Source organism: Tarenaya hassleriana, unplaced genomic scaffold (assembly GCF_000463585.1).
Source record: "Tarenaya hassleriana unplaced genomic scaffold, ASM46358v1 Cleome52, whole genome shotgun sequence".
NCBI classification, from domain to species: Eukaryota; Viridiplantae; Streptophyta; class Magnoliopsida; order Brassicales; family Cleomaceae; genus Tarenaya; species Tarenaya hassleriana.
The window spans coordinates 142282-158317 of record NW_010967884.1 but is presented as its reverse complement, the minus strand read 5'-3'; the positions used below and the strand labels follow the sequence as shown (position 1 = coordinate 158317).

At 35.0% G+C, this 16036-nt stretch overlaps 2 protein-coding genes and 1 pseudogene across 3 annotated transcripts; 2 read left to right on the top strand and 1 right to left on the bottom strand.

Moving 5' to 3' along the window:
• The first annotated feature begins 7076 nt into the window (after positions 1-7076).
• On the top strand, positions 7077-7857 carry LOC104827588 (ethylene-responsive transcription factor 13). Its single transcript, XM_010560781.1, has one exon. The coding sequence runs from the start codon at positions 7128-7130 to the stop codon at positions 7836-7838; it is 711 nt and encodes a 236-aa protein (XP_010559083.1). The 5' UTR covers positions 7077-7127; the 3' UTR covers positions 7839-7857.
• Positions 7858-8241: 384 nt separating this feature from the next.
• Positions 8242-9944, top strand: LOC104827587 (UPF0565 protein C2orf69 homolog). Of its 2 annotated transcripts, none has more exons than XM_010560779.2 (4): positions 8242-8276; positions 8549-8673; positions 8780-9070; positions 9318-9944. In XM_010560779.2, exons 2-4 carry the CDS (start codon positions 8566-8568, stop codon positions 9897-9899), a joined length of 981 nt encoding a protein of 326 aa, XP_010559081.1. In that variant the 5' UTR covers positions 8242-8276; positions 8549-8565; the 3' UTR covers positions 9900-9944. The 2 variants fall into 2 exon arrangements, with proteins under 2 accessions (XP_010559081.1, XP_010559082.1); XM_010560780.1 differs by lacking the exon at positions 8242-8276 and adding an exon at positions 8290-8411.
• A 2672-nt stretch (positions 9945-12616) lies between these two features.
• LOC104827681 overlaps positions 12617-16036 on the bottom strand; it is an 8499-nt pseudogene continuing 5079 nt past the window's right edge.

The window sequence follows — 16036 nt, the reverse complement described above, 5'->3', positions numbered from 1 at the left end:
GCATGATTTTTAGAAAAAAAAATACATATACCACATATGCATATAAAACATATATATATATATATATATATATATTATATATATGTGTGTATATATATAAACATGTTTATATATGTGTATATATGTATATCATTTCATTATATATGTATGTGTATAATTTTTAAAATTTTATTTTTATTTTGTATTAATTAATATTATTAAATATTAGGGATTGATGATGTGGCAGATGACTAGGATGCCATGTCAGCATTAAATAATATATTTTTTCGTTCAGGATTTTATTTGCCAATTTTTAAAAGTATAGAGTTTTAATTGCCAATTTTTAAAAGTACAATGTTTTTTTGGATAAAAAAAGTATAGGGTTTAAATTGCGACGAGAGAAAAATACAGGATTTTAAATGGAATTATCCCTTAATTATAAGAAAAAAAATCGTTATTATTTTATTGGATTTATGAACTACGACCGTCACAATACCATGTGAATGAGATCTAAGACCTATTTTACATCATTATCATTTTTTTTCCTTTTTTTTTTACAAGAAGAATAAAGGAGTTTGATGTGTCTCCAACATCACATTTTTTTTTTTACTTTTATTGTTATTATTATTTTTTTGACAAAGTACTTTTATTATTATTATTATTATTATTATTATTATTATTATTATTTATAAAAAAGAGGAAGGGCATATCCGGAGGTGGCATGAGATAGTTTCCTCAGATATTTTACAAGCATATTTCAAAACATAAATCCAAATACTAATTGACGAAGCAGAAAAATTCATATAGTGATATTTTTACACGTTAAAAATGATTTTATAAGAAATTGTATTTCGAGCAGGAGAAAAAAGAAAAATATACCGAAGATATTTACAATCACTTCCACAAACCCAAAAGAATCAGTCAAAATATTTTCCTATTTTAAACTATATACAGACAAAGATTGTTTATTTCGGATAAATAAAATACTAATTAATTATCTTTCATTGATATATCTCTCTCGCAAAAGCTAAATAAACATAGAAAATTAATTTCAAACGTTTTAGAATATAAACTTATAAATAATTTACACCCAAAATTAGGCAAGAAGAATTTTGTGGAGTGGATGGATGAACAAATAAAATTATATACTTTTGGTAAATTTGAAAAAAAAAATGGGATGGACCATTATTACATAGTTGCATAATTTTCACTTTAAAAGAGTTAACTTTTTTTAAAATACCATTGATTGATCGGAGTAAATCGGTTAATATTTTAAAAAACATACATTTATATAAAAACGTATCAAAAAATTGTATATTTACGAGAAAGTATCGAAAAATTATGGATTGGTAAAGTAATTTTGATAAATAAAAAATTGAATCACTAGTGTGAAAAAGGAATTTTCCCGATTCTCTAGTGAAAAATCCTAAACGACACAACATGACTCACAAGTAACGCCTGATGATGTCAGCAAGCGGGGAAGATATCACGTAATTTTCTCTCTTAATTTATCACACATTCTGTTCTTATAAAAGTGTTTCCCCAATTCTCCGACTAATTACATTTTTTCGTGTGGAAAGCTTCACGGATTTTTTTTTATAACCGGCAAGATTTAGATTAATCCAGTCAATTGTATGATTTAAATTATATGTTAACTCTCCAAATTTAAATTTCGAATTCGACACGATACATATGATTTGTAACTTATTCACTTGGTTGAACCAACCAAATTTAATTTTTTTTCTCTTTTTGTTTGAGCTTAAATATAGATATACCGAAGGATTTGGTAATTTGTAACCCTTAACGATAATATCATGATTTTTTTAAATTAAGAGTCTGGAATCTTCTTTTTAATTAAACTAGCATATACTAGAATCTTTCATAAAATCTAGAGTAATAACCAGACAAACACCATTGAATCATATATTCTTAATCTAATCTGATATATAAAAAAAAATGTTGGGTTTCTCTTAAAATAAATAAATAAAGTGCTGTATTCCACATAGAAGCTGGTTGCAGCTTTATGTATTGTAATAAATTTCCCGCAATTTCCTCACGTTTAAAATGTGACGTTTTCCTCAAAATATCAACAAGTGCAAATAATGTTGTAATTTCAAGTACATAAAATAGTTTCGCATCATCGCATCGTCATTTCAATCGTTCGATCGTTAGTACATAAAAAAACTTCTGACTAACTAACTTTTTTTTTTTAAATTTCAAAATTCATTCAGAGGAATGGCAATTAATTATTCGATTGAATAGCAGATAAAATTAAATGAGATAAAAAAAATGTTAAATAAATGCATTCGTAGCCTTCAGTAATGTACGACAATCAATGTACAAATTAATGTGTTTCTCGTCTGTTTCCCTTATTAGGTCTCCTTTGCTTTTTTCGGGAATTTTCACGAGCGACACACAGACATATATATTTATGTATGTATATATGTGGTTGACCATGTGATACCATATATATATATGGCTCATTTGGCTAAAGAATCATCGAATCTACAAAAGAACTTATCTACTACATTCTATTATATTTAATATATATATGTATATATATATATATATATTCTGATCTTCCTTTTCAGTATTTCTATGGTATTGTACGAATATTGTAATAAAACATAGTGATAAAAACCATATTCCATTTTAGAGAATATGTACATCCATGACATTCTCATAACTGATGCAGATTACCTTTTTTCACAAAACTCCCAAAATGGACTCTGCCACGTGTCGCGAGCTTGGTAGTAATTACCTTCACCTGGTGACGTCACCATCTAGTGAAATTTCCGCTCCGTTATCAATGAATTTCTCTCGGTATATATAATTTTTCTAAATCTGAAAAAAATAAACCGAATGTAGTACGTATCAATATTGAAATACGTAAATGATAACGTATTAAATATTGTTAAAATGTTAACTTGTAATATAGAAATAGATATAAGTTTTTAAAATCCAAAATTCTGAATCGGTTAAAATCCAAGTTATCTATCCATAGTGAAAAGGATACTTGGTGTTCAACACATGCAAAATCTCCAGAAGCTTGGGAGTGAATTAGATGATTTTTTGTGTACACAATTAATCTAAACAAAAAAAAAATCTAATCTAAAGGAAATTAGAATAATCAATTTCATTGATTTATATATATATATATATATATGTTGTGCTATGATTGGAATGGGCCGGACAGGTGAATTGATGAAATGGGCCTGAACCAAGCTTAGTCAATGCAGTGATTGCATCGACCAATGGGCCGTTACTGCATCTGAAATTGAAATCTTTCGCATCATAATGCAACCATCTTTAAAACAAATAATAAAATTATTTAAAATTGGATATATTTTTAAGCCACATAATATGTGCGTATTACTACCTGGTATACATAAAAATATGCATTTACGTATACAGTAAGGCTCTTCAAGGATTACTAGATTTTATTGATTGTAATGTCTTTGTACCAGGATGGAATCCTAGAAGATGTTAGTCACTGGATAAAAACGAGATGGATAAAATGGAGACAAGTAACGGGGTTCTTTGTGATCGTAAGATTCCTTTATGGTTAAAAGAATTATATCGTGCCGCCATAAGACCCACATCAGCGAAATGTTGAGCGGTGAAAGGACAACATATGTCTAAAATGAGTAGGTCGAGATGAAGATGTTGACATACAAGGATGGATAAAATTAGGAACGATAGAGAAAATAGGTGTAATAGGTATAGAAGAAAAGCTAAGAGAGAAACTTTTAAGATGGTTTGAACATGTACAACGTAGTTTTATTTGGGAACGTGTAATTAGAAATGATTTGGAATTGTTATAAATTCCGAAAGAGCTAACGCAAAATCGAAATGAGTGGAAACGAAAAATTCATGCGGCCGACCCCAAATAAACTTGGGACTAAAACGATGTTGTTGTTATTGTTGTGTAATGCCTTTGTACTCTAGAATAATCCAAACAATATATATATATATATATATACACACGTATATAATCCAACACGATCGAAAATTACAACAAAATATTTCTAAATCTACAAATAATCATATGGAAACCTGAAATACCTCGGATCAAATAAAGTAAATATGAGGAGTTATTGGTAAATATTTCTGTGAGTAGTCGACGTTTGAATCTCGTGTGACCAAGTTGAGGGTTGAAAACAACGTGGGGAAAAAAAAAACAAAAGCCCAAAAACCGTGTCTTTGACTGCCACTGTTGTCTCATCTGTCAGAGTTCAAATATTTAATTATTATTAATTCATATTCCATTCGGGCTTCGCCAGCACGTGTAAATTGTGTTGTCTTCATATTAAATAAGTAATTAATCGTCCACCTTGTCCGAAAGCATCACGCTTTCTCTACATAAATTATATTATAGCTAAAATGTTTATATTCCCTTCCGAACTTAGAGAGCGTCGAGAGGGTTTCTAGGTTTTTTTAATTTATTTATAATAGTTGGTCCAATAAAATTTGAATTTTGGTGGATAAATCGAGTGAGTTAAGTATTTTTTATGTTATAAAAAACAAAACAGTGAAGCCCAAGTCTTTTAGCTTATGAGATCCTTGGCTGACCTTCTTGTGACTCCGACGAGAACTACGGATTTAAACGAGCTTAGTTCGGTCGAACTACGAGGTTGCTAGCAATTACACATTCTTTTTTCTTTCCAACTTTATGTATTTTTCTAATCTAAACTGCATACTTAATTTTGAAGTTTTCATAGACAATCGAAAAAATATATATATCATGTTGGTATGATTAGTTCAATATTTTTTAAAAAATTATCTTTGAGTGATTGGGGATGCAAAAATATATAGATAATGAACGGATCCTGACATCTTCTAGGTAGGAGGAACACGGGGACGAATGGAATGCACCGCATCGACAATCACTCAAGATAACTTAAATGAATTGATATGAACTACTCATACAAATAATATGCATCTATCTTTTCACTTATTTATTTTGAGAGATCTCTAAAATTAAGCATGATCCCTCAGAAATAATCTTAAAATGAATGACGAAAAGTAATTCGGAGAGTGTACGAGTGAAGATGAAATACGCTAAAAGGTCTCGTATTAGTCTGGGAAGACAATTTCAACGTACTTAACATTCACAAAACATTTCACGTTTGTATTGTATTTGGTTAATTTTATTATTATTATTATTATTATTATTATTATTATTATTATTATTATTATTATTATTATTATTATTATTATTATTATCATTATCATCATTTTTCAAACCGATACTCGAATTTGTTAAAATCTTATTTATATCTGAATATTTTTATTGCTCTCACCAGACGTATAGTTTACCTTGCGAATTAAGTAAACAAATTTACAAATTTACAAATAAATATTTCTGACTCATTTGAAAAACAGAAGGGATCAAAATGAATTTATTGATTGTGCTATTTTATATATCTCATATTTTATATATGATTAATTTTTCCAATTTCGTACACAATTTTTGAACTCAATAATATAATCATATATAAAATTGGAATTATGTTATTTGTGTACTGTTATTTGATTATATTATTGAGTTCAAAAGTTGTGTACGAAATTGGAAAAATTAATCACATATAAAATATACTTATGTGTACGAAATTTTTATTTGTGTACTGTTATTTTTATTTTTTCCAAGTTGTGTACGAAATTGGAAAAATTAATCATACATATACTTATGTGTTCTATATATATCCTTAGAAAGATAGTTTTAATATCAATAAATTGATACTAAGAACTTACAATTTTAATAACAATACACAAAGTTATGAATGACACAATATTACCCTATTAAATATATAACTTTCAAATCAAAATTAAAAAAATTAAATCCGAATTCACGTCAAACCGTGTTTAAAAAAAAAACTATTTTCCACTCGAGACCTATGGTTAAATAGAATATAAATTCGCTTGATAGAAAAGATGTACATCACCAGAATAGTGATATTTTAAACTTTGATGTCTCGTCGAATTGAAAGATCGAACTTGAATCATAGAAAACTTAAGTGTTGTTCTTCTTTGTAGAAACTTTTGTTTTTGATTTTGAGTTAAAAATAAAAATAAAACCTCCTATTTATAGGTTTCGAAAATTGTATGAAATGTCCAAAACACACCATAAAGAGTTAGTGAAACAATGGTGATAATAGAGATTTATCACAAAAATATTCAATTGAAAAAAGTGAGTGATCATGGAGTGAGGTAAGATTTGATCACTTAAAATAAAATTTTCTCATATTCTCCATTATTTTTTAACAAAAACCAAATGAACTCAAAATCAACAAACTCGTAACGGATTGAAACGAATCTAAATCATTTTACAGCCGAGTTTATTAAAATGATTATTTTTTTTTTGGATAATCGGGTTTAGTGGGATGAGGTCCAGACTAATCACGGGTACAGAGCCAGCTATTAAAACGATACTTGTTTCTTTCTAACGAACAACCATTAGTGCCAATGCCAAATCATATAGTTGAATATTCAGATGTTTCGTTTTTGAATATTTTTTTCAGACTTCCGTGGTGTTGCGCACGTGTAAATACATTCCAAAATCACATGTTTAGTATTTTTTTATGTTTATATAATTTTGTCTGCTGATTATTCATATTATTTCCAGTCAATATATTAACTAGAATGTTGACGTGAAATATTTAAAAATTGAAGGGAAGAAGACCGAAACTAAATGTCAATAACATGAGAAAACATTATGTTATTGATAAATAAATAATCTGGGTCGAATTTTCGACACATCACTGGCATTACTGTTTGTTCATTTACATACAAAGAAAGCACAACTGAATAATAATAATAATAATGATAATAATAATAATAATAATAATAATAATAATAATAATAATAATTTTCCCACGTTGTATTTGAGAAAAGAAAGAAAAACGAAACTTCAGAGAAGTAGTGGACAAAAGGGAGGAGGAGAATAAAATACAATGAACACCATCTCGAAGTGACGTGACGACATCGTTTTGACATGAAGAACCTTCCATCAAACTTCCCACCCATACCTATATATAAGCACACACACGTATATATATGTACGATCTCACACTCTCCATCTCTGTTCGGAACCAAATCCTAACTGAAAAAGACTCACAATTCTCAAGCTGCTTCACTTTCCTTCCGAAATGTCGGCCTTTGATCTGTTGGACTCCACTGACTCCGACTACTCCATTGGCTCGTCCGACTCCAATCTCGCCGGCGGTGTCACGCCGTCATTCTGTCGGAACTCGAGCTTCAGCAGCGTAATCCTGAACGACAGCTGGAGCGATTTGCCGTTGAGCATCGACGACTCGCAGGACATGGCCATTTACAACACCCTCCGTGACGCCGTCAACTCCGGCTGGACGCCGTCAGATCATCCCCCGGTCGCGGCGGAGGAGGTGGGTGGGGCGAGTGGATCCCACGCGCCGCCGCAGAGGCAGAGGAAGGGTATGCAGTACAGGGGAGTCCGGCGGCGGCCATGGGGGAAGTTCGCCGCGGAGATAAGGGACCCGAAGAAGAACGGCTCGAGGGTTTGGCTGGGAACGTACGAGACGTCGGAGGACGCGGCCCTGGCCTACGATCGAGCGGCCTTCGAGCTCAGGGGCTCCAAGGCTAAGCTCAACTTCCCTCACCTTATTGGCTCCACCCACTACGAGCCGGTTAGGGTTAGGCCTCGCCGCCGCACGCCGGAGATCACGGCGGTTTCAGACGTATTCTCGCCGGAGCATAAGAGGTTACGGAGTGCTGACGATGGATCAGGGTTTGTCGCGAATATGAGTTTTGTGGAAGCCCAATGTGCTACTGCCGTCGATGATCCGACCTTTTCATATTCCAATAAAATTTTCGACTTCTGAAGTCGTATTTTTTTATTCATTTTAATTTTTTTTTGGAGAACAACATAAATCAAATGGTGCTATAACAGTATAACTGTCATATATGATCATTACAGTGAGTGATGCATTAAAAACGTGTGATATTTCTCAAGATTTAAAATACAAATAAATCATATAATTTGCTCTGGTTTTTACTCCTAAACACAATTCTTGCAGAAATTTATTATCCTACACATAGAAAAGTATTGTTTTCAGTAAAAAGAAAAGATTTTCGGTATAATGATTTAATTTTCAAAAAATAATTAAATATGATATATAATAGAAAGCTAAAAACGTGCCCATAATATCGCATGGGCCTAAACTATGGGCCGGCATGTCGATGAAAGGCCCAAATATCGGCAAAAAGCAAAACAATCATCTCGGACAAGGGAGTCGTTAGTTTGGGAACTTCAGCGACAGGTACAGAGCTCTCCCTCCTTCCTGGATCTTCTCGAACTAACTTGTGTCGCGTCGATGTTATGCTAAGTCAACAGGGTTTTGATCCAAAGTTGCATTGGATCACTTTTTATACGTAAAATCCCTTTCTCGACAATGGTACATGAATTGCCCACAAGTTGTTCGTCAAAATTTCCTCTTGAGTGTGAAGTTACAGTGTTTGCTTGAACATTGTTATCTCAGCTTCTTAAACCGTTTTTCTCGCTAATCGTCAAACTTGTCTTTTGGTGGGTAAGTGAGAGCTACCCTGATCATGGACCGGTGGTCGGGCGTCTTGAAGGTTCCATTGGGTCCTAGTACAAGGAATTATTACAGAGTTGCTGCATCTATTTGCATGTCTCCTTCTTCGGGAACCCTGGCTGTCAGTAGTTTTCTCTTTTACCTTTTGCTGTTAATTTTCAGGAAAAAGGGCCTTTATTGCCGATTCTTGCATATTGGCCTTTGAAACTACTTCATTTGATTAGCAGATGCCTTGGGCGAATGCGATATTCTTTCATGGGGACAGAGTTCGAGGGACTGGGAATCGTGTGATTGAGAGAATCTATGACTTGCAGAAAGTAGCTGAGATCATTGTTTCTAAATTTGGTAATTTTGTTAATGCTTGGGTTGTTGAGGCTTCTGTCTTTGCCGGACCTTTTGCTGTCTATAAGGATTTTGTTCCATCTGTCAATCGATGTGGAGAACCGTTATCGTATTCCCCAGCTGGGTTCCCAGCTTCTTCATCAACTGTCTTCCTCTTATCCAACTGCCTTCAGGAGGTATTATTTTCGCTTGCATTCTGGTCTCAGCCCTTTAAAGTTTCCACATTGAAGCCGGAAACTTGATACTGTGTTCTGTTATATTGTGTTCATGTGTGAAGTTTAACGTTGTCTCTCTACCGATTTGCTTCTTCTGATTTCTTCAGCTTATCTTCAAGCTCATGTTCAGTGTTTAACCCATAGGCACATGCCTGTTATATTTTGGCTGAAACCCTTTCTTTTGCTCATAACAACTCGGATGTCTCAGGTGAAAAACATCATTTTTAAGGATGCCAAAGAAGTACCCTCGATTGACCAGCTTGCATCATCAGACTCGCATCTGCCCAAAACGATCTTGATGGGGTTTAGCAAAGGTGGGGTTGTGCTTAACCAGCTTGTAAGTGAACTTGCTTTCTTGGATGCAAATTCTGCAGAAATCTCACCTGCAGTCCAAGAACGACCTCTGGTGAGCAACCGTGAGGGAATACGGATCATTTCACCCTCCATAAAAACCTTCCTCAGCAGCATTTCCAATATCCATTACGTCGATGTGGGATTGAACACATCGGGTGCCTACATAACCGATCACAGTGCCATTCAGAGAATCTCCCAATGCCTTTTACGAGGAGGAGATTCAATCCGTTTTGTCTTCCATGGAACCCCGAGACAGTGGTGTGACGAGAAACGCGGATGGATACGCGAGGAGAAAGACGAGTTGGTCCGTCAGCTCAAATCAGAAGCCGAAAGTTCTGGTGGGAAAATACAGGTCTGTGAAAGGTTTTATTTTGCTGATAGGATTCCTGATTTACAGATGCATTTTGAGATTATTGATGCTATGGATGTCTCTTGAACAATTTCATTGACGTCACTCTAAACAAAGTTATCCATTCTAATATCTGCCGTCAGTTGGATGATAAATGGATGTGGATGTCTGAAAATCAAATTTAGACAAGAAGAAATGGAAAAGCATGAAACTTCTCCCAAAGGGCATACATGGAAATGGCTGTTTTACCTGAGTCTGGTGAATCTTAAATTTAAACGTCATTTTGCTTAAATGATGATATCGAATCCTTAAGGACATTGGAATCTCCCTATTTGGTGGAAGAAAATTCCAACATTACGCTTCATTACTTGTTTTTAAAATAAAAAAAAAAAGATTAAAGGGGTATGGTATGAAATCAAAATCGGATTTTTAAAATATTTTTTATATAATGCCAATTAAACGTTTCTATTTTAAATTGGTAGAAAAATATAAAAAAACAATTATGAATTGAGGCATTATCTAACATACCCTCTTTGTTAAAACTATTCTGCACGTACCCTTCTCCACATATGATCATGTGAACGGTAAAAAACCCTCAAATATTCATTGATTCAAAATAAATACTCATCTTTAAAAAAAAAACTTTGATCTAAATAAACACTCATCTTTAAAAATATATGTGTAAATTTTTTAATTTTTTAAAATATTCATTCAATTTTTTTTAACTCACCAAAAAATTTCAAATAAAGTACAAAAGGTTTATAAAAAAACATATAAATAAAGGGTTAATCCCATAAAAATTCCCAAACTTGATTAACACTGGAAAACTAATTCCCAAACTTGCATTCTCCTATAAAAAATACTCAATTTGAAAAATTTTCCATTAGAAAACCTAAACTTGTAAAAGATTGTCATAATAAAAATTAACTGACATTGAATACAAAAATCGTTAGATGGGACTGACGTGGCAATACACACATTATACCACCTCATATTTTTATTCCACATGAGCAAAATATAAGTTTAATCTGAACCGATTACATTGATGTAAAATCGGACCAGTTTAAATAAAATAAATAAATAAAGTTTTCCTTTTTTTCTTTTTCCGTCGAACCGCTCCATGGTTTCTTTTCTTCGTCGAAACTGTTCCGTGAGGATCTCTCTATTCCAATTCCTCGAAACTCATCCGATTCCTCATTATACTTTTGTGGGTTTCTATTGAACCCTTTTCTGGTGTTTTCGAAACTTAGAATTTTGAAGTTGAATCATGGAGTTTCGGAGGTTCCTAGGGCTTTTGTCTGGTTTTGGTTTGTTGTAGTTTTGAATGGACCCGCTTTAATTGAGGGAAAATGTTTGATATTTTCCTCTAAGAAGAACAAATGGTTGATCTTGGTGACAGTTTCCGAAGTTTCGCACAATGACATTTAGAGGGTTTACAATTCATCATCGATGGAAAGGAAGAGAAAACTATTGGTGAAGCTCTTCGAGCCATTGTTTCTATTGTCGAACTGGTCTCCGGATTCGACGGAGAAGAAACTATTGCATCTGGAGACCTAAAGGAGTTTCTCAATTCAGATCTTGATAAAAATTTTGAATAACTTGAAGCATATTTCGAAGATCGCAAAATCAAAGGAATTCATGAGACTATTACAAACCGTCTTCACATCTTCAAAATCTAATGATGGAAGCTCTGCTTGTTCAATCATGGTGGATTTATTTCAGGGGGAGAAATAATATGGTGAAGCGGAATAATGGGAGAAAGTTTTTTTTTTATTTAATTGAATCGATTTAACCGATCTAAATTAATTTTAAAATTTTTCTGATGATCTGGCATAAAAATATGACATGGCATCATACGTGTACTGCCAAATCAGCTCTATTTAACGCCGTTTGTATTCAACGTTAGTCAATTTTTATTCTGACAGTCTTTTACAAGTTTAGGTATTACAATGGCAAATTTTTCAAGTTGAGTAATTTTTATAAGATTGTGCAAGTTTGGGAATTAGTTTTCTAGTATTAAACAAGTTTGGGAATTTTTATGGGATTAACCCTATAAATAAATATTAAATTTTGTTTAACTACTATTATATTTTTTTATAATTTTATATATATTTTAGCCCAAATTACAAAAATATCCTCTTTTCTTATGGGCTCAAGCCGCCTCTATTGGAATTTTTGTCAGACTTTTTCTCCTATATTTTATTTCTTCATTGGGTAAAGAACTATACTTTTAGGTCTCTGGATTCCAAACTCACTGAAATGAGAGAAGGTTATCTTTTATATTTATATGCTTAAAATCATGCTGTAATTAATAGTATGGTCACGAGATACACGTTTTCAATAAGTATAGTGATACTTTTGTAGTTCAACCGATGAAACGAGACGCAAAATAATTGTATTGTTCCCGATTTGAATCTCAAATTTGAAGAGAGACATTAACCTCAAATTTTCGATCTCTTAGATTCGTTTTGACTTTGGTTTGAAATAACCAATTACCAAAAAAAGTTAATCTTTTTGTTAGGATGGATGGTCATATATATTTTTTCTTAATTAATTTTCCTTGACAATATGGTTTCTCAATCACTATGGATCACTCTCTTTTACCTAAATCTCTCTCCATATATATATATATAGGCCAAATGATCACATCATTTATCCTTATTCCTCTTTATTGATGAACAATGGATAACAAGACACATACAAACAAGAACACATTAGAAAATCAAGAAAGCACGCAAACACATAATTGGAGCGATATTCAAAATCGCAAAACAAATTATAGATGACAACGAGATATTGTTATTTTAAAGGAAAGATGCGAAGGTTTGGACGAGAGTCAAGACCAAGAGAATGACGGCGGCGACAGTGCCGGTTCCGACCCAGAGGTCCGTGAAGTAAACTCGGCGGAGAGTTGCGAAGACGTGGTGGCAGTGGTTGTCGAAGTGCTGGTCCAGAGACTCGGCCACGTCATAGTAATGGGAGCTCACTTCCACCACTCCTATGCAGAGGTTGTTCACCATCTCTGCCACTGTTCCTTGATGCCCAATCCAATTCCTTATTATCCCTGCAAGTATATAAACTCGTATATACGTTCTCTTGGATCGTATTATTAGAGATATAATATACAAAATGTCTCTGATTTTACCAGAATATTTTATAGATATATGCAAATTAGTTTTATAGTCTCCTATAGGGGTGACCAATTCGGGTTTCGGTTCGGTTATATTCGGATTCGGTTATGTTGCTGAGATGGATTCAATTAGGAGACATCATAGAGTGGTGGAACTTTGAATAATGGAGTTAGTTGGAAGCAAATTGGAGCCATACAAATTGAAGGAGACGTGGCTTATTCAATTGACACAATATCAAGCAAACTTCCTCCTATAAATAGCCAACATCTCCATTCGTATAAGCATCACCATAAAAACATTCAGAAGAGAAGAATAAGAAGTGTAGAAGAAGCTTTCTTCTTCTGCAAGAAACCAATTCTTGGGTTCTTTTGAGAGTTTTGGGTTTCTTTCTTGGTATCCAAGAAATTTGTTTCGGTGAGGTTCTTGGATACACTTTGGTTATTTTTTCTTCTGAGTGTTACGAGAGAAAGGGTGTTTCTTTGGGATTTGGGAAGTGAGGTTGAGTGTTTTATTATTCCACATTTGTTCACCGATATAGTGGAATTTGTTTTTCTTCCTCGCCGTGGACGTAGGCATTCTGCCGAACCACGTTAAATCCCGGTGTCTTTTATTTTCTCTCGTTCGATTCTATCGTCTCGCATTTGAGACCCGGTACGCTTCCGCACAACAATTGGTATCAGAGCCGCGGTACCTTTTACCAAGGCACGGGTCGATTTGAAAAAAATAAAAATAAAAAAATTGTGATTTGGAGTTATGGCCCAGGAGACCACCGAAACACCGGCGGTAGTTGCAATTCCACCAGTTGGCTCATCATCGTCGTCGACCGTCCGATCCTCGGCGTCATCGGGAAGGACGGTGGTGACGAATGCGAAGATCGAGGTGGAGAAGTTCAACGGGACCAATAATTTCAGCTTGTGGCAAGGCGAGATGATGGATGCGCTTTATCAGCAAGAGCTTCTCGTTGCTCTTGATTCGCAGAAGCCGACACACCTGGAGGATACCGAGTGGGTATGGATGAACCGCAATGCTTGCGTAGTAATCCGTTCGTGTTTAACAAGGGAGCTAAAACTCCCTTATATGAAGGAGACATCTGCAAGCAAACTTTGGAGAGAGTTGGAGAAGCAGTTCCTGACGAAGAGTTGCCAGAACCGGTTGTACTTGAAGAAGAAGTTGTTCCGCCTGCAGTACCAATCGGGCACTATGATGTACAACCACATATCGGAGTTCAACAAGCTAGTGACGGAGTTGGAAAACCTTGATGAAATGATCAAGGATGAGGATAAGGCTCTTCTCCTCCTGAACTCTCTACCCGAAGAATACGAGAACCTTATCACTATGATACTTCATGGAAAGGAGCAGATCCGTTTCGATGAAGTATGTGCAGCTTTGTACAATCGGGAGATCCGGAAAAAGGATCAGAAGGAAAACAGTTCAACTTCAGCAGGGGAGGCCTATGCTGCTCGAGGTCGTGAACAGACTCATAAGCCTGGAAAGAAAAAGAAGGGTAGATCTCGCTCAAAAGGCAGACTTGCGAAGGATGAATGTGCCTTTTGTCATGAAACTGGGCACTGGAAAAAGGATTGTCCAAAGCTGAAAAAGAAAGAAAATGGGAAGGTCGTTTCAAAGTCGACTTCAGACGCCTTTGTCGCCAAACATGAAGATGACGAGTCAGAGTTCGTATTGATCGGCACATCGTCAAAATCTCACTCTGACGAGTGGATTATGGACTCGGGTTGCACCTACCATATGTGTTTCAACAAGGAATGGTTCTTCAACTTTGAAGAACTAGATGGAGGAGTTGTTTACATGGGCAACAATGACGCTCTACAAGCAACCGGGATAGGTTCAATCCGACTGAGGTGCCATGATGGAACTACAAGGATTCTGTCAGAGGTTCGGTACGTACCAAATTTGAAGAAGAATCTCATCTCATTGGGAACCTTGGAATCTAAAGGTTATACTGTTACTATTCGAGATGGAATTCTTAAAGTTGTTTCTGGCGCATTGGTGGTCCTGAAAGGAGTAAGGAAGAATAACTTGTACTATTTCAAAGGTAGTACGGTTATTGGAACAGTTGCTGTTACGACTGGAGAAGATAAGGATTTTGAGGTCACCAGGCTGTGACACATGCGCCTGGGACATCCTGGAGAGAAGGCTTTGCAAAACCTCGTCAAACAAGGTGTGCTGAAAGGAGCCAGGCTATGCAAGTTGGAGTTTTGTGAGCATTGTGTTCTTGGAAAGCAATCAAAAGTGAAGTTTGGGACGGCTATCCACAACACCGAAGGTATTCTGGATTATGTCCATTCAGACGTATGGGGGCCTACAAGGGAGACCTCGTTAGGTGGTGGTCGGTATTTTGTCACTTTTGTTGACGACTTTTCAAGAAGAGTATGGGTGTACGTGATGAAGACCAAGGATGAAGTGTTGAATTATTTCCTTAAATGGAAAAATATGGTGGAGAACCAGACTGGGAGGAAGATCAAGCGTCTCCGAACAGATAATGGAAGAGAGTACATGAGTGATCCACTAGCCAAAATCTGTCAAGATGATGGCATTGTCAGACACTTCACAGTTCGAAATAATCCGCAACAGAATGGGGTGGCAGAACGCATGAACCGAACTTTACTGGAGAAGATTCGGTGTATGTTGTCTAATGCTGGATTAGACAAACGGTTCTGGGCTGAGGCTGTGACGTATGCGAGCCATCTCATCAACCGGTTACCATCTGCTGCAATTGGAGACAAGACACCCATGGAAGTTTGGTATGACAAACCTGCTAACGATTATGATTCTCTACACATATTTGGTTCGGTTGTTTACTATCATGTGAAGGAATCAAAGTTGGATCTCAGAGCTAAGAAGTCGCTGTTCATGGGGATTACACCAGGGGTGAAAGGATATCGTCTTTGGTGTCTTGAATCAAAGAAGATCATTGTTAGCAGGGATGTCACATTTGATGAGCAAACCATGTTGAAGAAGCAAGTTGGTGGTACTCAGCAGCAGGTGGAGAGTAGTCCACAGGAGGTGGAGTTTGAAACTGCGAAGTTTGTTCCAGTGAACGAAGAACCTCCTATGGGAGAGGAGGATGTTGAA

Coding starts and splice junctions, on each gene's coding strand:
- LOC104827587 (XM_010560779.2), top strand. CDS start 8,566: ATGGACCGGTGGTCGGGCGTCTTGAAGGTTCCATTGGGTCCTAGTACA. Junction 8,674..8,779: donor CTTCTTCGGGAACCCTGGCT/GTCAGTAGTTTT, acceptor TTTGATTAGCAG/ATGCCTTGGGCGAATGCGAT. Junction 9,071..9,317: donor TATCCAACTGCCTTCAGGAG/GTATTATTTTCG, acceptor CGGATGTCTCAG/GTGAAAAACATCATTTTTAA.
- LOC104827588 (XM_010560781.1), top strand. CDS start 7,128: ATGTCGGCCTTTGATCTGTTGGACTCCACTGACTCCGACTACTCCATT.